Below are 23993 nucleotides of genomic sequence, written 5' to 3' on the forward strand. Positions count from 1 at the left end.
AAGATTAGTAGATGTGTCTGCATGAGCATGATGCTCACAAAACATTTCATGTAATCCTTAAATCAGTAAAACCTCATAAAAATGATGGATCATATAAATAATACTAGAGTTACTGAAATCTGGGACCACTTTTATGGATATCTTCACCATTCTTGTCCATTCTCACAGTACAGTTTAGAACGTCCAACGTAATTATAAATTTGAGTAGCTCTATTTGGAAAACTGCACACCTTTGATGCTGAGATTGGAAGGAATGAAGTGGGTGAACCGACAAATAGAGCAAGTACAAAGGTTGGTCCCTCCCGGCAAATTAAATGCTGAGCATTGTTGATCCTCCAAGGATAAAGGCTGAAACTTGTTGGACCTCTGGGGATCTGGACTGTTGTTGGCTACTGGTGTTAAAAACATAGATCCTGGGGCTGCAAAGATGGGCAACCCTGCTAGAAGCAATCTGGGCCCAGGTCCACTAATGTCCCCAATGATCCTCCTTAACTCTTGAAGTGAGCTACCCAGCAACAGAATGTAATTCCTGGCCAAGAGAAGTGTTGCAATCTTGGAAAGCTTCCTTCCTGGTGAGCTCTGGCAATGCGTTGCTGAATATGGCATGATAACTTCTCTCAGAGCATCCATTGCAAGGTTCAAGTCTTGCATTCTTTTCCTTTCCCGGCTGTTAATCTTTCTTCTTAGTTGCTGCTGTTCTTCCTTCAAGTCCTGAGTAAATCTCCCACATCTACTCATATTGATGGATGACATAAATGTGTCTTTTTCCTCATTTAATTTTAAGACAGCTGGAGGTTGTCTACAACCTGAAGTGTGCTCTTGGGTAGATTTAGATGACATCAGATCACTGTGACACTGTCTTATCATTTTCTCTTTATTTCGGATGAACCTGCAGATCTGCATAATATTTTCTCTGAATCTGGTAGCATAAGAGCTTAGGGACAGCAAGCTGTGAGAGACATCATCCCAGCATAAAAGATGGGAATGCACAGGAAATAAAACGATTTTTAAGAGCCCTGCAAGTGAGATATTCAGTAAGTGGCTGGCTTCCTTGTCCCTAGCTTTGCCATTGATAAACTTGTGGATAAGACAGCCCATCCCTGATTCAGTCTCAGAGAAGAATGGTCATTGGCTAACAAGATCCTCCAGCAGCTGATTTCTACATGACCCAAAATATATATATACTGTATATATCAACTCTCACGTGGGTGATCACTGAACTTCCAGTATAACTATTTATAAATTATTAAATCACCACTGCAAAAGTGAGTAGAATGTCATTCAAGAAAGATCAGAGAACACAGATATGTCATTGTGATTAATGTATTTTATTCAGTTCTATTCAATTCATTATATTATGTTATCATAAGCATTAAGGAACTCTATTACATCCCCAAGCAAAGCAATTTATTATTCTCTGCATAACCATTACAACTGCAGGTGGTATTGTTAAGCCAGCATCATAGGCAGGAAATGTTAATGAGAAAGAAAGAAAGAAAGAAAGAGAAAAGAAAGAAAGAGAAAATAAAGACAGAGTGTCAGAAGCCCTTCTTCCTTAAAACAGAGTATGTAAAGCCACAAGTATAATGGTAGTATATGAAACAATTAAATTATAAAGAAAGCAAACAAAATGAAACAGGATTGCATTGCATGTGTTCACACTAATACTTCATTATTACATTTTCTGAACTTGTGCAACCTTGTTTTGTGGTCCTGTTATGTTATACACTTATATATGTAAAGTTTATGATATGTTAAAATCAGACATACTACATTAAAATCATAGTACTCATTTTCATGTCTATTTTTACAAAATAATGACAACATTTTTTAAGAAAGTCTGTTTATGAGGCATTGTAGTTCTGGGTCTAGTTTATAGTCGGAGAAATGTATTTTCCTTGTTCCTGTTTTTGCAAAGTGAGATAAACAGCTCTCAAACCACATTTCTAACGTTTTTTGGCGATAACTCACAATAGTGATGAGACATCTTTGTTAATCCCACCAAAGCAGAGAGCTTTAGAATATTGGATGCTTTTTGAGATGGCTTCTGAATCTGTACAGGAAGTTTTAAAAGAAACAACACTTTAAATTTTAAATCTGTCTATCTATCTATCTATCTATCTATCTATCTATCTATCTATCTATCTATCTATCATCTATCTATCTATCTATCTATCTATCTACTTCTAGATAAATAAATTACAATGAGCAATTCAGGAACACTGCCACAAAGTGTCATACACACAAAGACAAGCAAACATAATGGGTTTACAGAGGGGTGCAAAAGCTCCCCATATATAAGCATAAGAAACTGGAGTCACTCTTTTGATGCCAGTGACCCACCATTTTTAAAATGACGAACAACCCATGTGTACAACAAGCAGCTCTCTTCTACTTCACATATTGCCACCAATATTTTTATGTTTGGGGTCTTTTATTTTCTGCCCCCGTCAGAAAACATTCTGCTGGTGCCCATAGGTTGGAAAAAGGAGTTGAGGTGAATATTAGTAATCTATGTTTTTTCTAAATGAGGAGAGGTAATATAATAATGTGAAGGGGCAAATAAAATGAGCTCTAGTTCCACATTGTGGTCCATAGACCTGTTTCATTAACCTTTCAATATATAGATTTTAACAGCAGATAAGAAACAAACAAGCTAATTTTATTCTTAATATGCATATCCCGGAATTCGCTTAAAGTACACCACCTCTACTGGAAGTATATTCCACGAATCCACCACCCTTTCTGTAAAGCATTGCTTATTATATCCTGTACCTATTATCCTCTTACTTGAGACCAGGACATTAAATAATGTAGAATGTAGAGCTATTTGTATTTAACTCTTTTTGACTTCATTGTCTAACATAAATTAAGAAAACAAGCATTGTAATATTTCGACACACTGATCTGTTTCTTTTATTATTTCCATTGAATATCTGTTCATTATACAATGACAACCAAATTAATGCAACCAGAGTACTCTTTTTTTATTTTTTTTATTTAACAATTTCGATTTTTTTTTTATTTCAAAGTTAAAAGTCACCATTGTTGGAAAGGTTTTATACTTTGGCTATTATGTGCCCATAGACTTATCTATTATGACAAAACGCTATTCAAGCCAGCTGCCAAAAGACTATACAGACGTGCACTTATTAAAAGGGGACGATTTGCTTGGAAGCCTATGGTTAATTCAGAACACAATGTGCCCTGTTACGGTGAAGTTTGCAGTGAAAAATTGGCAGCTTATCTCATAGTTTCAGTCCCCTTGAAAAGAATTGAATGACTCTGGATGTTGAACATTTTGGTATTGACTATTCCAAACCTATAAAATAAATTCTTTCATTCCGACACATGGCCAAGAACGTTCATAGATGTATGGATAAGGGACAACAAAGGTGCCTCTGAAATCATTTCCATGCTCAGAATCTGGCCATCCGGTGGCACATTTTCCAAATGAATGGGCAGAGTGTAACAGGAAAACAAGCCATAAACCGAAACAAACAGGGCAAATGCACTGGCATACAGCAATGAATGAGTGAAAGGGGAAAGTGTTTGCTACACAGTCATCTTTCTGCCTATGCCTTTATTTTTTCAGTAGGCTCTGGACAATGAACTATATACAACGTTTTAAGGTAATAAATGTGTCTTATTGAGTTAGAGCTGGCAAGTCAGTGGGACACCTGCTAAGGAAAAGAGATGGCTTTGTGAGTCTATGTATCTGGTCAGCCTAACACAGAAGGATGCTCTGTGGATGTAAAACAGAAAAAGGGTCTAAGCACCAAGCAGATTTTCTGCTGAAATACAGACATCCAAAATATGCACCATCTGAGAGAGATGCAATCAATAGGCAAACAACGTGTATGTATTTTATATGGCTCTAGTATACATCACATATTGTGTATATAGGAGGCATATAAAAGTTATAAAGGGATATTAACTGTATGTGTTAAAATAAGCACAGTCAATCCCACTGACTTTATCAAGGGGATTGTGGGGGATTATAGCAAGTTCTCCAAGTACTACATTTTCCATTTTAATATGCAATTTACTCTTTTTTGGAGAAGGAGAGACAGTTATAGAGTGAAAGGATTCTGATATTAGCCTAGAATTATACTATCCCAGGCTTGGGTGTAGAAAAAAAATTGGTTCCTTTATTAGAACATCTTGGTCCCCCTAGGTCTTTTGAAAATTGTCCATTATTGACGTTCAGACCCCAGAGATTTTCACAGTAAGGATTTGATGTGCAATCTTTTCATATTTTCATTGCAACAGTTCAGATAAACCAAATCCTGTTGTCTATAGATTTGGAGAATGCATAGATACATATACCTCTAACAGATGCACATTTGAAGTATGTGATTTGACCACCTATTTCAAACTTTTTCATTTTGGACTTTTTTTTTTAAAAGAAATTACTTCCAAACATAACAAATAGTTGGCATATAATCTACATACAACAAATCTTTAGCTTTTCAAATGTTGTCTTTTGCATGTAGACATATAAATACTGAAGGGAAACACATGTATGAGTTCCTGGGGTGATGAATTATGAGTTTTAAAATGAGCTTTGTAGTGTATCTGGTCATTTATTTTGTCTGCTTTCTTGCAGTTCCCTTCTGATGCATGATGCAAGCGCACTTCCTCTTGTACTGTACAAGATACAAACTCTTAAGGGATAAATACTTCCCAAAAATAATGAAAGAAATAACAGACTTCCCACAGATTTCGGAACAAGAAAGACTATGGCCTCTAGTTATCAACCTGTCTACTTACCTGCATTCGCCGGCCCTAATACGCTTGCCTAAGCTCGCCTAACATCGCTGCCACGGACCTAAATACTTTCTCGAAATTTATCAAGAAAGCTGTCAAAAAGTTTTGAACCAAGTACGGTGCGATGAGCAGTGGACTGTTGTTAACTAACAGTCATCGATCTCGCTACTCATCGGCTTATTCGCAGCTTTCTTGCTACCCTGTCACTAAGCACCCACACTATACTATACTGTTTTACCCCCTAAACCACCGCTCCCGGAGCCCCCGCACCTAAATAAACTTATTAACCCCTAAACCGCCACTCCTGGACCCGCCGCAACTATAATAAATATATTAACCCCTAAACCACCGCTTCCGGAACCCGCCGCCACTATAATAAATGTATGAAACCCTAAACCGCCGCTCCCGGACCCTGCCGCCACCTACATTATACCTATTAACCACTAATCTTCCGCCCCCTATACCGCCGCCACCTACATAAAGTTATTAACCCCTATCCTGCCGATCCCGGACCCCGCCACAAATAAATTAATTGTTTAACCCCTAAACCACCGCACCCGGAGCCCACCGCCACCGCCACCTACATTACATTTATTAACCCCAATCCTGCCCCCCCTACCCCGCCACCACCTACAGTACATTGATTAACCCCTAATCTACCCCCCCTACACTGCCGCAACTATATTAAATGAATTAACCCCTAAACCTAAGTCTAACCCTAACCCTAACACCCCCTAACTTAAATATTATTTAAATTAATCTAATTAAATATTCCTAGAATTAAATAAATTAATCCTATTTAAAACTAAATACTTACCTATAAAATAAACCCTAAGGTAGCTACAATATAACTAATAGTTACATTGTAGCTATTTTAGGGTTTATATTTATTTTACAGGCAAGTTTATATTTATTTTAACTAGGTACAATAGCTATTAAATAGTTATTAACTATTTCATGGCTACCTAGCTAAAATAAATACAAAATTACCTGTAAAATAAATCCTAACCTAAGTTACAATTACACCTAACACTACACTATCATTAAATAAATTAATTAACTACAATTACCTAACATTAAATAAAATTAACTAAAAAGTACAAAAAAAACCCCTCTAAATTACAGAAAATAAAAAAAATTACAAGAAGTTTAAACTAAATACACCTAATCTAAGCCCCCTAATAAAATAAAAAAGCCCCCAAAATAATAAAATTCCCTACCCTAAACTAAATTACAAATAGCCCTTAAAAGGGCCTTTTGCGGGGCATTGCCCCAAAGTAATCAGCTCTTTTACCTGTAAAATAAAGAAATACAACCCCCCAACATTAAAACCCACCACCCACACACCCAACCGTACTCTAAAACCCACCCAAACCCCCCTTAAAAAAACCTAACACTACCCACTTGAAGATCACCCTACCTTGAGACGTCTTCATCCGATCCAGCCATAAATCTTCCTCGAATCTGGGCAGAAGAGATCCTCCAAGCGGCAGAAGTCTTTATCCAAGCGGCATCTTCTATCTTCAATCAACCGGAGCGGAGCGGGTCCATCTTCAATCCAGCCGACGCGGAGCCATCCTCTTCAAACGTCGTCCTAACACTGAATGAAAGTTCCTTTAAATGACGTCATCCAAGATGGCATCCCTTGAATTCCGATTGGCTGATAGGATTTGATTGAGGGTTTGGGTGGGTTTTAGAGTAGGGTTGGGTGTGTGGGTGGTGGGTTTTAATGTTTGGGGGGGTTGTATTTCTTTTTTTACAGGTAAAAGAGCTGATTACTTTGGGGCAATTCCCCGCAAAAGGCCCTTTTAAGGGCTATTTGTAATTTAGTTTAGGGTAGGGAATTTTATTATTTTGGGGGGCTTTTTTATTTTATTAGGGGGCTTAGAATAGGTGTAATTAGTTTAAACTTCTTGTAATTTTTTTTATTTTCTGTAATTTAGAGGTTTTTTTTGTACTTTAGTTATTTTTAGTTAATTTTATTTAATGTTAGGTAATTGTAGTTAATTAATTTCATTTATTTAATGATAGTGTAGTGTTAGGTGTAATTGTAACTTAGATTAGGACTTATTTTACATGTAATTTTGTATTTATTTTAGCTAGGTAGCTATTAAATAGTTAATAACTATTTAATAGCTATTGTACCTAGTTAAAATAAATACAAACTTGCCTGTAAAATAAATATAAACCCTTAAATAGCTACAATGTAACTATTAGTTATATTGTAGCTACCTTAGGATTTATTTTATAGGTAAGTATTTAGTTTTAAATAGGATTAATTTATTTAATTATAAGAATATTTATTTAGATTAATTTAAATAATATTTAAGTTAGGGGGTGTTAGGGTTAGGGTTAGACTTAGATTTAGGGGTTAATTCATTTAATATAGTGGCGGCGGTGTAGGGGGGTAGATTAGGGGTTAATCAATGTACTGTAGGTGGCGGCGGAGTAGGGGGGGCAGGATAGGGGTTAATAAATGTAATGTAGGTGGCGGGGTCCGGGAGCGGCGGTTTAGGGGTTAATAAATTTATTATAGTTGCGGCGGGGTCCAGGAGCGGCGGTTTAGGGGTTAATAAGTATAAAGTAGGTGGCGGCGGTGTAGGGGGGACAGATTAGGGGTGTTTAGACTCTGCGTACATGTTAGGGTGTTAGCAGCAGACACTTCCCATAGGAATCAATGGGATATCGGGGCAGCAGCGAACATGAGCTCTCGCTGCTGTCAGACTCCCATTGATTCCTTTGGCGGATTGAACACCAGGTACGCTGGGCCGGAATAGTGGCGAGCGTACCTGGTTGTTCTTTGATAACTTCCAAAAGTAGTCAGATTGTGCGTTCGGAACATCTGGAGTGACGTAACCATCGATCTGTGTCGGACTGAGTCCGGCGGATCGTATGTTACGTCACTAGATTCTACTTTTGCCGGTCTGTAGGGCTTGATAACTATGGCGAATCAGCCTCGTCACAAATACGCTGCGGAATTCCAGCGTATTTGCGGTTGACGGCTTGATAACTAGAGGCCTATATGTACTCTTAGGAGAAAAAAACAACGCTACTAGGATTGTAGCAAAATATGTAGCAGACTGTCACATGACCAGAACCCCCAATCAGATTAACCCTTTAATGACCAGAGCACTTTTCCATTTTCTGACCATTTGGGACCAAGGCTATTTTTAAATTTTTGCTGTGTTTGTGTTTAGCTGTAATTTTCCTCTTACACATTTAATGTACCCACACATATTATATACCGTTTTTCTCGCCATTAAATGGACTTTCTAAAGATACCATTATTTTCATCATATCTTATAATTTACTATAAAATGGAAAAAAATGGAAAAAAACACACTTTTTCTAACTTTGACCCCCAAAATCTGTTACATATCTACAACCACCAAAAAACACCCATGCTAAAAAGTTTCTAAATTTTGTCCTGAGTTTAGAAATACCCAATGTTTACATGTTCTTTGCTTTTTTTGTAAGTTATAGGGCCATAAATACAAGTAGCACTTTGCTATTTCCAAACCATTATTTTTTCAAAACTAGCGCTAGTTACATTAGAACACTAATATCTTTAGGAATCTCTGAATATCCATTAACATGTAAATATTTTTTTTTAGAAGACATCCCAAAGTATTGATCTAGGCCCATTTTGGTATATTTCATGCCACCATTTCACCGTCAAATGCGATCAAATACAAAAAATCGTTCACTTTTTCACAAATTTTTTCACAAACTTTTGGTTTCTCACTGAAATTATTTACAAACAGCTTGTGCAATTATGGCATAAATGGTTGTAAATTCTTCTCTGGGATCCCCTTTGTTCAGAAATAGCAGACATATATGGCTTTGGCGTTGCTTTTTGGTAATTAGAAGGCCGCTAAATGCCACTGCGCACCACACGTGTATTATGCCCAGCAGTGAAGGGGTTAATTAGGGAGCATGTAGGGAGCTTTTTGGGATAATTGTAGCTTTAGTGTAGTGTAGTAGACAACCCAAAGTATTGATCTAGGCCCATTTTGGTATATTTCATGCCACCATTTCACCGTAAATGCTATTAAATAAAAAAAAAACGTTAAATTTTTCACAATTTTAGGTTTCTCACTGAAATCATTTACAAACAGCTTGTGCAATTATGGCACCAATGGTTGTAAATGCTTCTCTGGGATCCCCTTTGTTCAGAAATAGCAGACATATATGGCTTTGGCGTTGCTTTTTGTTAATTAGAAGGCCACTAAATGCCGATGCACATCACACGTGTATTATGGCTAGCAGTGAAGGGGTTAATTATGTAGCTTGTAGGGAGCTTGCAGGGTTAATTTTAGCTTTAGTGTAGAGCTCAGCCTCCCACCTGAAACATCAGATCCCCTGATCCCTCCCAAACAGCTCCCTTCCCTCCCCCACCCCACAATTGTCCCCGCCATCTTAAGTACTGGCAGAAACTCTGCCAGTACTAAAATGAAAGGTATATTTGGGTTTTTTTTTAGTTTTTTTTTATAGCATATTTACATATGCTGCTTTGTAGTATCCTCCTTAGCCCCCAACCTCACTGATCCCACACCAAACAGCTCTCTAACCCTCCCCCTCTGCCTTAGCAGGCGCCATCTTGGGTACTGGCAGCTGTCTGCCAGTACCCAGTTTAGTAAAAAAAGGAATCTTTTTTTTTTAAAAAAATCCCCTTTTCTGTAGTGTAGCTTTCCCCCCCCCCCCCACCACCAACCTCTCACCAGTTGCAGATCACTTAGAAACTTTATATAACATATGTAATTTTCTTATTTATTATAGCTTTTTTGTGATTTTTTTTTCTGTAGTGTAGCGGTTCCCTCCCGCTCCCACCCAGTGCACGCGCCCGCCCGCCGCCCCGTGCACGCCCCGTCGGTCCCGCCCCCGATCCCGCCCCCTGCACATTACACGGCGCATCGATGGCCACCCACCCGCCTCCCAAGTCCGCTCCCACCCACCAACGATACCGGCCATCGATGTCCGGTGTAGAGAGGGCCACAAAGTGGCTCTCTCTGCATCGGATGGCCATTTAAGGTTATTGCAGGATGCCTCCATATCGAGGCATCACTGCAATAACCGGAAAGCAGCTGGAAGCGAGCAGGATCGCTTCCAGCTGCTTTCCACACCGAGGACGTGCAGGGTACGTCCTCAGGCGTTAACGTCCTCGGTCATTAAGGGGTTAAATGAACTGTTACCATATTTACCCACTATACTCCTACTTTATAAATTGTTATTGATCTGTTTTATTGTAACATATTACTTTGGCAACACATGTAATAATGTCATGCTAATAAAGTATTCTTGACTTGACTTGACTTGTGGAGTGATGTTACTACTGATTACAGGACCACATAGTGATGTGGGCCTGGTCTCAATTAAGACCTCTGAGACCCCTGTAGTTACGCCCCTGGGCCGTAGATATGTGATCTGTATATAAAGACAAGCCAAGGTACAGCAATGAGAACAATGAGCAAGTGAAATTCACTGAAAGGGACAAGCTGTGAGATTGTTGCTGCAGACTTCAGAAAGTGCCCAGTGTGTAATAGACGGAAGTGTCATTAGGCATATAAGCAGCAGCATAGAGACATGTCCAGTTAAAAAGACACCTACTTTTTAGGTCACTTGAATGAAGTTCGCAGTCAGAGTCAATTAAACAAAAAACATCACATGCCCAAATATTTAAGGGGAGCAATACCTAAAGGATATAAGCTAGCAGTCACAAAAATTAACAATAAATACACTTAATAGAAAAGGTATGTTTATTAATAATTTTCACATACCAAAGAATGACATTGCTGCACTATAACCAAATACTTTTATTCCAACTTTAGAGAACAGAGCACTAGAAAAATATTACAACATATAAAACCACATACATCTTGCTGTCAATAACGCTAGAGGAAAGTGCTCACACTGCAACAAATAAAGTAACAAGTGCTATATACACACACACACCAGATCAATTTACAAGTTCAGCCCAGGCACATAAACTGTTAATCCATGCTTCGGGAACACAATGTATGCTGCTGATTAAAAAAGTGTAAATATAAAAACACTGCGCACATTTTGTTAATGGAAGGGAATTGGAAAGTTGTTTAAAATGGCATGTTCTATGTAAATCATGAAAATTTAATTTTGACTTGAGTGTCTTTTAACCTATGTTAAAATGGTTCAATTTTAAAGGACCACTTGCCAGTTTCATTTACACTTCATTCACAACATTAGCAACATCATTTGATTTCAAATGTTCAATAAAAATTACTCTTAGTTCACAATATGAGTTATGTCACTCTTGTCTTGATATTAGACTGTCTTTAACCTTATTTTTTATATCATTTCTGTGCTCCATAACTCTTTCCTTCAGTTCTCTCACCGTTTTTGCCTACATAAAATTTTGGAGATGATCAGTGGAGCAGATACACCACTTCAGATGTGGTGCCCGTAATCCATTGATTCATTTTATATATCTTGCTAGTATAAGAAATAAATAGCCTAGTTTTTTTCAGTTAATTCACAGTAAGTATAATGTCCTTAAAGGGATAGGAAAGTCAAAATTAAACTTGCATGATTCAGATAGAGCATGTAATTTTAAGACACTTTTAAATTCACTTTCTCTTGTTAGGTGTATCCAGTCCACGGATCATCCATTACTTGTGGGATATTCTCCTTCCCAACAGGAAGTTGCAAGAGGATCACCCACAGCAGAGCTGCTATATAGCTCCTCCCCTAACTGCCATACCCAGTCATTCTCTTGCAAGCTCTCAACATAGCTGGATGTAGTTAGAGGAAAGTGGTAAAATATAGTTAGTTTTTTCTTCAATCAAAAGTTTATTGTTTTTAAATGGTACCGGAGTGTACTATTTTATCTCAGGCAGCATTTAGAAGAAGAATCTGCCTGCGTTTTTCTATGATCTTAGCAGAAGTAACTAAGATCCACTGCCGTTCTCACATATGTCTGAGGAGTGAGGTAACTTCAGAGGGAGAATGGCGTGCAGGGTATCCTGCAATAAGGTATGTGCAGTTGAGTTTTTCTAGGGATGGAATTTGCTAGAAAATGCTGCTGATACCGGATTAATGTAAGTTAAAGCCTAAATACAGTGATTTAATAGCGACTAGTATCAGGCTTGCTATCAGAGGTATATACTCTGATTAATGTGCAATATAAAACGTTTGCTGGCATGTTTAATCGTTTTTATATATGCTTTGGTGATAAAACTTATTGGGGCCTAGTTTTTTCCACATGGCTGGCTTTATTTTTGCCTAGAAACAGTTTCCTGAGGCTTTCCACTGTTATAGTATAAAAGTTACAGTTGGTGCAGTTAAAATTACAAACTGTGACATTCAGCTTCCCTCAGCAGTCTCCTGCATGCTATAGGACATCTCTGAAGGGCTCAAAAGGCTTCAAAAGTAGGAGCTGTGGCAGTTGTTATGACTGTTTAAAAAACATATTTTTCATTTTGTTAATCTGTTTTTTGTATTAAGGGGTTAATCATCCATTTGTAAGTGGGTGCACTGCTCTGCTAACTTGTTACATACACTGTAAAAATTTCGTTAGTTTAACTGCATTTTTTCACTGTTATTTCAAATTTTGGCAAAATTTGTTTCTCTTAAAGGCACAGTAACGTTTTTTTATATTGCTTGTTAACTTGATTTAAAGTGTTTTCCAAGATTGCTAGTCTCATCGCTAGTCTGTATAAACATGTCTGACATAGAGGAAACTCCTTGTTCATTATGTTTAAAAGCCATGGTGGAACCCCATAGGAGAATGTGTACTAAATGTATTGATTTCACTTTAAACAATAAAGATCAGCTGTTATCTTTAAAAGAATTATCACCAGAGGATTCTGACGAGGGGGAAGTTATGCCGACTAACTCTCCCCACGTGTCGGACCCTTTGACTCCCGCTCAAGGGACTCACGCTAAAATGGCGCTAAGTACATCAAAGACGCCCATAGCGATTACTTTGCAGGACATGGCGGCAATCATGGATAATACCCTGTCAGCGGTATTAGCCAGACTGCCTGAATTCAGAGGAAAGCGAGATAGCTCTGGGGTTAGACGTAATACAGAGCGTGCAGATGTTTTAAGGCCCATGTCTGATACTGCGTCACAATATGCAGAAGCTGAGGAAGAGCTTCAGTCTGTGGGTGACGTCTCTGACTCGGGGAAACCTGATTCAGATATGTCTACTTTTAAATTTAAGCTTGAGAACCTCCGGGTGTTGCTTGGAGAGGTTTTAGCTGCTCTGAATGACTGTGACACAATTGCAGTGCCAGAGAAATTGTGTAGACTGGATAAATACTACGCGGTGCCGGTGTGTACTGACGTTTTTCCAATACCTAAAAGGTTTACAGAAATTATTACTAAGGAGTGGGACAGACCCGGTGTGCCGTTTTCCCCCCCCTCCTATTTTTAGAAAAATGTTTCCAATAGACGCCACCACACGGGACTTATGGCAGACAGTCCCTAAGGTGGAGGGAGCAGTTTTTACTTTAGCAAAGTGTACCACTATCCCTGTCGAGGACAGTTGTGCTTTTTCAGATCCAATGGATAAAAAATTAGAAGGTTACCTTAAGAAAATGTTTATTCAACAAGGTTTTATCCTGCAGCCCCTTGCATGCATTGCTCCTGTCACTGCTGCTGCGGCGTTCTGGTTTGAGCCTCTGGAAGAGGCCTTTCAGACAGCTACTCCATTGACTGAAATACTTGACAAGCTTAGAACACTTAAGCTAGCTAATTCTTTTGTTTCTGATGCTATTGTTCATTTGACTAAACTAACGGCTAAGAATTCTGGATTCGCCATCCAGGCGCACAGGGCGCTATAGCTTAAATCTTGGTCAGCTGACGTGACTTCAAAGTCTAAATTACTTAACATTCCCTTCAAGGGGCAGACCCTATTCGGGCCTGGTTTGAAGGAAATTATTGCTGACATTACTGGAGGTAAGGGTCATACCCTTCCTCAGGACAGGGCCAAATCAAGGGCCAAACAGTCTAATTTTCGTGCCTTACGAAAAATAAAAGGCAGGTGCAGCATCAACTTCCTCTGCTACAAAACAAGAGGGAACTTTTGCCTCTAAGACAGCATGAAGGAACGGCCCCCTATCCGGCAACGGATCTAGTAGGGGGCAGACTTTCTCTCTTCGCCCAGGCGTGGGCAAGAGACGTTCAGGATCCCTGGGCGTTGGAGATCATATCTCAGGGATATCTTCTGGACTTCAAAGCTTCCCCCCCACAAGGGAGATTTCACCTTTCGAGATTATCGGTAAACCAGATAAAGAAAGAGGCATTCTTACGCTGTGTGCAAGACCTCCTAATAATGGGAGTGATCCAACCAGTACATGACCACAGTGGATTTGAAGGATGCTTACCTTCACATACCGATTCACAAAGATCATCATCGGTTCCTAAGGTTTGCCTTTCTAGACAGGCATTACCAGTTTGTGGCTCTTCCCTTCGGGTTAGCTACAGCCCCAAGAATTTTTACAAAGGTTCTGAGGTCTCTTCTGGCGGTCCTAAGACCACAGGGCATAGCAGTGGCCCCTTATCTAGATGACATCCTGATACAGGCGTCAAACTTTCAAATTGCCAAATCTCATACGGACATAGTGTTGGCATTTCTGAGGTCGCATGGGTGGAAAGTGAACGAGGGAAAGAGTTCTCTATCACCCCTCACAAGGGTTTCCTTCCTAGGAACTCTGATAGATTCTGTAGAAATGAAAATTGACCTGACGGAGTCCAGGTTATCAAAGCTTCTAAATTCCTGCCGTGTTCTTCACTACTTTCCGCGCCCTTCGGTGGCTCAGTGCATGGAAGTGATCGGCTTAATGGTAGCGGCGATGGACATAGTGCCATTTGCGCGCCTACATCTCAGACCGCTGCAATTATGCATGCTCAGTCAGTGGAATGGGGATTACACAGATTTGTCCCCTCTGCTAAATCTGGATCAAGAGACCAGAGATTCTCTTCACTGGTGGCTATCTCGGGTCCATCTGTCCAAAGGTATGACCTTTCGCAGGCCAGATTGGACAATTGTAACAACAGATGCCAGCCTTCTAGGTTGGGGTGCAGTCTGGAATTCCCTGAAGGCTCAGGGATCGTGGACTCAGGAGGAGAAACTCCTCCCAATAAATATCCTGGAGTTAAGAGCAATATTCAATGCTCTTCTAGCTTGGCCTCAGTTAGCAACCCTGAGGTTCATCAGATTTCAGTCGGACAACATCACGACTGTGGCTTACATCAACCATCAAGGGGGGCCTAGGAGCTCCCTAGCGATGTTAGAAGTCTCCAGGATAATTCGCTGGGCAGAGACTCACTCTTGCCATCTATCAGCGATCCATATCCCAGGTGTAGAGAACTGGGAGGCGGATTTTCTAAGTCGTCAGACTTTTCATCCGGGGGAGTGGGAACTCCATCCGGAGGTGTTTGCTCAATTGGTTCATCGTTGGGGCACACCAGAATTGGATCTCATGGCGTCTCGCCAGAACGCCAAGCTTCCTTGATACGGATCCAGGTCCAGGGACCCAGAAGCGACGCTGATAGATGCTCTAGCAGCACCGTGGTTCTTCAACCTGGCTTATGTGTTTCCACCGTTTCCTCTGCTCCCTCGACTGATTGCCAAAATCAAACAGGAGAGAGCATCGGTGATCTTGATCGCTTCTGCGTGGCCATGCAGGACCTGGTATGCAGACCTGGTGGACATGTCATCCTTTCCACCTTGGCCTCTGCCTCTGAGACAAGACCTTCTACTACAAGGTCCTTTCAATCATCCTAATCTAATTTCTCTGAGACTGACTGCCTGGAGATTGAACGCTTGATTTTATCAAGGCGTGGCTTCTCCGAATCAGTCATTGATACCTTAATACAGGCACAAAAGCCTGTAACCAGGAAAATCTACCATAAGATATGGCGCAAATATCTTCATTAGTGTGAATCCAAGAATTACTCATGGAGTAAGGTTAGGATTCCTAGGATATTGTCCTTTCTCCAAGAGGGTTTGGATAAAGGATTATCAGCTAGTTCTTTAAAGGGACAGATTTCTGCTCTGTCTATCCTTTTGCACAAGCGTCTGGCAGAGGTTCCAGACGTCCAGGCATTTTGTCAGGCTTTAGTTAGAATTAAGCCTGTGTTTAAACCTGTTGCTCCTCCATGGAGCTTAAACTTGGTTCTTAAGGTTCTTCAAGGAGATCCGTTTGAACCCCTTCATTCCATTGATATCAAACTTTTATCTTGGAAAGTTCTGTTTTTGATGGCTATTTCCTCGGCTCGTAGAGTCTCTGAGTTATCAGCTTTACAATGTGATTTTCCTTATCTGATTTTCCATACAGATAAAGTAGTTCTGCGTACAAAACCTGGGTTTTTACCTAAGGTAGTTTCCAACAAGAATATCAATCAAGAGATTGTTGTTCCATCATTGTGTCCTAATCCTTCTTCAAAGAAGGAATGTCTTTTACATAATTTGGACGTAGTCCGTGCTTTAAAGTTTTACTTACAAGCGACTAAAGATTTTCGTCAAACATCTTCCCTGTTTGTTGTTTACTCTGGACAGAGGAGAGGTCAAAAGGCTTCGGCAACCTCTCTTTCTTTTTGGCTTCGGAGCGTAATACGCTTAGCCTATGAGACTGCTGGACAGCAGCCCCCTGAAAGGATTACAGCTCATTCTACTAGAGCTGTGGCTTCCACCTGGGCCTTTAAAAATGAGGCTTCTGTTGAACAGATTTGCAAAGTGGCGACTTGGTCTTCGCTTCATACCTTTTCAAAATTTTACAAATTTGATACTTTTGCTTCTTCGGAGGCTATTTTTGGGAGAAAGGTTCTACAGGCAGTGGTCCCTTCCGTTTAAGTACCTGCCTTGTCCCTCCCTTCATCCGTGTACTTTAGCTTTGGTATTGGTATCCCACAAGTAATGGATGATCCGTGGACTGGATACACCTAACAAGAGAAAACATAATTTATGCTTACCTGATAAATTTATTTCTCTTGTGGTGTATCCAGTCCACGGCCCGCCCTGTCCTTTTAAGGCAGGTCTATATGTTAAACTACAGTCACCACTGCACCCTATGGTTTCTCCTTTCTCGGCTAGTTTCGGTCGAATGACTGGATATGGCAGTTAGGGGAGGAGCTATATAGCAGCTCTGCTGTGGGTGATCCTCTTGCAACTTCCTGTTGGGAAGGAGAATATCCCACAAGTAATGGATGATCCGTGGACTGGATACACCACAAGAGAAATACATTTATCAGGTAAGCATAAATTATGTTTTTATTTTCAAATGTGCTTCGTTCTCTTAGTATCCCTTGTTAAAAAATGAATACGCACATATCATACACTAGTGGGAGCTGCTGCTAATTGATGCCTGCACACATGTGTCTCTTGTGATTGGCTAAATAGATATTTTCAGCTTCCTGTCAGTAGTGCAATGCTGTCCCTTTAGCAATGGATAACAAGAGAATGAAGAAAATTTGATAATAGAATTAAATTGGAAAGTTGTTTAAAATTGTATGTTCTATCTGACTCATAACAGAAAATTTTGGGCTTTACTATACCTTTAACCCCTTAATGACCGAGGACGTGCAGGGTACGTCCTCAGAAAAAAGGCAGTTAACGCCTGAGAACGTACCCTGCACGTCCTCGGTGTGGAAAGCAGCTGGAAGCGATCCTGCTCGCTTCCAGCTGCTTTCCGGTTATTGCAGTGATGCCTCGATATGGAGGCATCCTGCAATAACCTTCTACGGCCATCCGATGCAGAGAGAGCCACTCTGTGGCCCTCTCTGCACCGGACATCGATGGCCGGTATCGTTGGTGGGTGGGAGCCGGTGTGGGAGGTGGGTGGCGGCCATCGATGGCCCTGGTCATGTGGAGGGGGCGGGATCGTGGGCGTGGGAGTCCGGGGGCGGGCGTGCGCACGTGCACGAGGGGGCGGGGTCGGGCGCGTGCATGGGGAGGGAGCGGGTGGGAACCGCTACACTACAGAAAAATGTGTCCCATAACAAAATAAAAGTGGGACCATGAATGTAAAAAAAAAACCTTAGATGTAATTTATGTTGTGGGGGTTGGTCGGGGGGTCGGGGGTGAAGCTACACTACAGAAAAAAATTAAAAAAAATTAAAAAATAAACATTTGTTTGTGTGCAAACTGGGTACTGGCAGACAGCTGCCAGTACCCAAGATGGCCCCCAATAAGGCAGAGGGGGAGGCTTAGAGAGCTGTTTTGGGGGGATCAGGGAGGTTGGGGGCTAAGGTGGGATCCTAAACACAGCATATGTAAATATGCTTTTTTTTTTCTTTTAAAAACCCCCCAAAAAAACCTTTTATTTTAGTACTGGCAGACTTTCTGCCAGTACTTAAGATGGCGGGGACAATTGTGGGGTGGGGGAGGGAAGGGAGCTGTTTGGGAGTGATCAGGGGGTGGGATGTGTCAGGTGGGAGGCTGATATCTACACTAAAGCTAAAATTAACCCTGCAAGCTCCCTACAAACTACCTAATTAACCCCTTCACTGCTAGCCATAATACATGTGTGATGCGCAGCAGCATTTAGCGACTTTCTAATTACCAAAAAGCAACGCCAAAGTCATATATGTCTGCTATTTCTGAACAAAGGACATCCCAGAGAAGCATTTACAACCATTTGTGCCATAATTGCACAAGCTGTTTGTAAATAATTTCAGTGAGAAACCTAAAATTGTGAAAAAATTAACGTTTTTTTTAATTTGATCGCATTTGGCGGTGAAATGGTGGCATGAAATATACCAAAATGGGCCTAGATCAATACTTGGGGTTGTCTGCTACACTACACTAAAGCTAAAATTAACCCTAGAAGCTCCCTACATGCTCCCTAATTAACCCCTTCACTGCTGGGCATAATACACGTATTGTGCGCAGTGGCATTTAGCAGCCTTCTAATTACCAAAAAGCAAAGCCAAAGCCATATATGTCTGCTATTTCTGAACAAAGGGGATCCCAGAGAAGCATTTACAACCATTTATGCTATAATTGCATAAGTTGTTTGTAAATAATTTCAGTGAGAAACCTAAAGTTTGTGAAAAAAATTGTGAAAAAGTGAACAATTTTTTTTATTTGATCGCATTTGGCGGGGAAATGGTGGCATGAAATATACCAAAATGGGCCTAGATCAATACTTTGGGATGTCTTCTAAAACAAAATATATACATGTCAATGGATATTCAGGGATTCCTGAAAGATATTAGTGTTCCAATGTAACTAGCGCTAATTTTGAAAAAAAGTGGTTTGGAAATAGCAAAGTGCTACTTGTATTTATGGCCCTATAACTTGCAAAAAAAGCAAAGAACATGTAAACATTGGGTATTTGTAAACTCAGGACAAAATTTAGAAACTATTTAGCATGGGTGTTTTTTGGTGGTTGTAGATGTGTAACAGATTTTGGGGGTCAAAGTTAGAAAAAGTGTGTTTTTTTTCCATTTTTTCCTCATATTTTATAATTTTTTTTATAGTAAATTATAAGATATGATGAAAATAATGGTATGTTTAGAAAGTCCATTTAATGTTGAGAAAAACGGTATATAATATGTGTGGGTACAGTAAATGAGTAAGAGGAAAATTACAGCTAAACACAAACACCGCAGAAATGTAAAAATAGCCTTGGTCCCAAACGGACAGAAAATGGAAAAGTGCTGCGGTCATTAAGGGGTTAAGGGCAACATACTACTCTCCTCTGATGTACTTCTAACCAATTCAACGCCCTTTGTTCATACTTAAAATCAATATGGACTAATATGTTCTTCAGATTTGGGGTGTGTCTAGCAGTCATTAAGGGTTATTCAGAAATACAATTGTCCCTATTTAAGAAAGGTCTTGCGGACCTGATCTGACACTGCGGATCAGGTCCGCAAGACCTCGCTGAATGCGGAGAGCAATACGCTCTCCGTATTCAGCATTGCACCAGCATCTCACAAGAGCTGCTGGTGCAATGCCGCCTCCTGCAGACTCGCGGCCAATCGGCCACCAGCAGGGGGGTGTCAATCAATCCGATCGTACTCGAACCCGATCGTACTCGATCGGGTTGATTTCTGGCGATTCCTGTCCGCCTACTCAGAGCAGGCGGACAGGGTTATGGAGCAACGGTCTTTAGAACGCAGCTCCATAACTTGTGTTTCTGGCGAGTCTGGAGCTTGTTAAATGGGCCCCAATGTCTTAATGGCATATCATTAGAAAGTATGTGCCAGTGTTTTTGAAAGATTATCTTCAATTTATTCCAATGACTAGTGAGGAACCCAGTGATCAATATCACCTGATTTTTCTCAACTGTCTTTAATGTTTGTTAAAGTTTATTTTATGGGATCTGCTTTGCCCTTATCCAGGCTATTTTTATTTGCCACTGCAGGAATCTCATAGCTAGTTCCTTAGCTTTTTTTTCAAATGCTGATTCCGTGGAACAGCTCTTTTTCAAACAAATGAAATGGGACACCATTCTTTAGACTGGAAGATGACTGCCCGAATATAATAGACTATTGGTTGCTGTTTGCAAGTTGTTATTTGCTTTCTTAACTTTTAGATCCAAGAAAGTAGCTTCCACTTCATAAATCTGATAGGCTAGAGGAACATTACTTGCTCTGGACTCCAGTCCCATAGGACCAATATGTCATCCACAAATCTCAGTACATGTGCCTCCATCCATATATCGTGAGTGTCTAAATACCTTCTTTATTTCCCAAAAGCCTAGATGTAAACAGGCAAAGGGGGTGCAGATGTGCCACCTATTGCAGTACCTTGAATTTTTCTAAAGACATTCAAAAGGACAAATTTAAGCAAATTTATCCCAAAGTCAGTATGTTATTGATACTCAGCATGTGTCAATTCTGCATTGGAACTGTTTTGGAACTTTATTTATTGCAGTGCGACCAATGTCCTCTATGTATAGAGTTATTGACTGCCAGATGTATGTGGTTATATCTTGCAAGAAGATATTTTTTTATGGTCTGTGCTCTAATGTTGGAGTAAAACTATTTGAATATAGTGTAACCGTGTCATCCTTTGGTATGTAAAAAAGTATTTATAAACATACCCTTTCTAAGTATAATGTATACATTATCAAAATTGTATTTTCCTATAATGGGCTAGATTACAAGTAGATCGGTATTTAACGGTCCCGCTTGCATGCTAATTCCACTAGAAGTAAGGTTTTTGCATGAGTCAGGTAGCGCTCATATTACAAGTTAAAAGTAAAAAGTTTTCGCTTGCACGCTATCCCGATGCGCACAAATGGCTGAACTTAGAATTATCAATTTTGAGTTAATGTTTTCCCCCATAGAAGTCAATGGAGCAAACAAAGTAAGAAAAAACACCCTACTCACTCACAAGCACGATTGCATATTCTCAAGTGCGCTAACCTGATATGAAAATATAAATATTTCCCATTCCAATGTTCTTCACATAGCAGAATATATTCTATTTATTCATAAATACATATTTCTACATACTGTATATCTCATGTTTTTTAGGTATATATATATATATATATATATATATATATATATATATATATATATATATATATATATATATATATACATGATTATATATAGGTAAAGATATACACACACATATATATATATACATGATTATATATAGGTAAAGATATACACACATATATATATATATATATATATATATATATATATATATATATATATATATATATATATATATATATATATAGGACTATATATTTTAAATACTTAGAACATATTCTGCTATGTGCAGAACATTGGAATGTGAAATATATATAGTAAATACATAGTTAAACACTTTATTAAATATTAATATTGCACAAATGTGCTTTTACATCTACTTAACATGTGTAATTTATTCTGCTGGCTGTGTTTACACAGCTTGGTCTTAAAGGGACAGTATACACTAATTTTCATATAACTGCATGTAATAGACACTACTATAAAGAATAAGATGCACAGATACTGATATAAAAATCCAGTATAAAATGGTTTAAAAACTTACGGCTAGATTTAGAGTTTGGTGTTAGCCGTCAAAACCAGCGTTAGAGGCTCCTAACGCTGGTTTTGGGCTACCGCTGGTATTTAGAGTCTTGTAGGTAAGGGTCTAACGCTCACTTTGCAGCCGCGACTTTTCCATACCGCAAATCCCCCTATGCCATTTGCGTATTCTATCTTTTCAATGGGATCTTTCTAACGCTGGTATTTAGAGTCGTGGCTGAAGTGAGCGTTAGAAATCTAACGACAAAACTCCAGCCGCAGCAAAAAGCCAGGAGTTAAGAGCTTTATGGGCTAACGCCGGTTCATAAGGCTCTTAACTACTGTGCTCTAAAGTACACTAACACCCATAAACTACCTATGTACCCCTAAACCGAGGTCCCCCCACATCGCCGCCACTCTATTAAAAATTTTTAACCCCTAATCTGCCGATTTCACACCGCCGCCACCTACGTTATCCCTATGTACCCCTAATCTGCTACCCCTAACACCGCCGACCCCTATATTATATTTATTAACCCCTAATCTGCCCCCCACAGCGTCGCCGCCAGCTACCTACAATAATTAACCCCTAATCTGCCGACCGGACCTCACCGCTACTATAATAAATGTATTAACCCCTAATCCGCCTCACTAACCATATAATAAATAGTATTAACCCCTAATCTGCCCTCCCTAACATCGCTGACACCTAACTTCAAGTATTAACCCCTAATATGCCGACCGGACCTCACCGCTATTCTAATAAATGTATTAACCCCTAAAGCTAAGTCTAACCCTAACACCCCCCTAAGTTAAATATAATTTAAATCTAACGAAATAAATTAACTCTTATTAAATAAATTACTCCTATTTAAAGCTAAATACTTACCTGTAAAATAAACCCTAATATAGCTACAATATAAATTATAATTATATTGTAGCTATTTTAGGATTTATATTTATTTTACAGGCATCTTTGTATTTATTTTAACCAGGTAAAATAGCTATTAAATAGTTAATAACTATTTAATAGCTACCTAGTTAAAATAATTACAAAATTACCTGTAAAATAAATCCTAACCTAAGTTACAATTAAACCTAACACTACACTATCAATAAATTAATTAAATACAATACCTACAAATAAATACAATTAAATAAACTAACTAAAGTACAAAAAATAAAAAAGAACTAAGTTACAAAAAATAAAAAAATATTTACAAACATTAGAAAAATATTACAACAATTTTAAACTAATTACACCTACTCTAAGCCCCCTAATAAAATAACAAAGACCCCCAAAATAAAAAAATACCCTACCCTATTCTAAAATTAAAATAGAAAAGCTCTTTTACCTTACCAGCCCTTAAAAGGGCCCTTTGCGGGGCATGCCCCAAAGAATTCAGCTCTTTTGCCTGTAAAAAAAAACATACAATACCCCCCCAACATTACAACCCACCACCCACATACCCCTAATCTAACCCAAACCCCCCTTAAATAAACCTAACACTAAGCCCCTGAAGATCTTCCTACCTTGTCTTCACCATGCCAGGTATCACCGATCGTTCCAGGCTCCGAAGTCTTCATCCAAGCCCAAGCGGGGGCTGGACATCCATCATCCGGCTGAAGTCTTCTATCAAGCGGCAAGAAGAAGTCCAGAAGAGGCTCCAAAGTCTTCATCCTATCCGCGCAGAAGAGGAGATCCGGACCGGCAACCATCTTCTTCCAAGCGGCATCTTCTATCTTCATCCGATGACGAGCGGCTCCATCTTGAAGACCTCCAGCGCGGATCCATCCTCTTCTTCCGACGTCCTAAGTCCGAATGAAGGTTCCTTTAAATGACGTCATTCAAGATGGCGTCCCTCGAATTCCGATTGGCTGATAGGATTCTATCAGCCAATCGGAATTAAGGTAGGGAAAATCTGATTGGCTGATGGAATCAGCCAATCAGATTGAGCTTGCATTCTATTGGCTGTTCCGATCAGCCAATAGAATGCAAGCTCAATCTGATTGGCTGATTGGATCAGCCAATCGGATTGAACTTGAATCTGATTGGCTGATTCCATCAGCCAATCAGATTTTTCCTACCTTAATTCCGATTGGCTGATAGAATCCTATCAGCCAATCGGAATTCGAGGGACGCCATCTTGGATGACGTCATTTAAAGGAACCTTCATTCGGACTTAGGACGTCGGAAGAAGAGGATGGATCCACGCTGGAGGTCTTCAAGATGGAGCCGCTCATCATCGGATGAAGATAGAAGA

General features: G+C 39.6%; 1 protein-coding gene across 1 annotated transcript; it reads right to left on the reverse strand.

Annotated features, from left to right (window-relative positions):
• Positions 1-210: 210 nt before the first annotated feature.
• On the reverse strand, positions 211-972 carry OLIG1 (oligodendrocyte transcription factor 1). The gene has a single exon (XM_053704549.1). It carries the CDS (start codon positions 901-903, stop codon positions 211-213), a length of 693 nt encoding a protein of 230 aa, XP_053560524.1. The 5' UTR covers positions 904-972.
• Between the last annotated feature and the right edge of the window lie 23021 nt (positions 973-23993).

The sequence above is a fragment of the Bombina bombina genome, chromosome 3, assembly GCF_027579735.1.
Source record: "Bombina bombina isolate aBomBom1 chromosome 3, aBomBom1.pri, whole genome shotgun sequence".
NCBI classification, from domain to species: domain Eukaryota; kingdom Metazoa; phylum Chordata; class Amphibia; order Anura; family Bombinatoridae; genus Bombina; species Bombina bombina.

What these genes read in the sequence shown, in the direction of transcription:
- OLIG1 (XM_053704549.1), bottom strand. Translation starts at nt 903, where the DNA reads ATGCAGATCTGCAGGTTCATCCGAAATAAAGAGAAAATGATAAGACAG.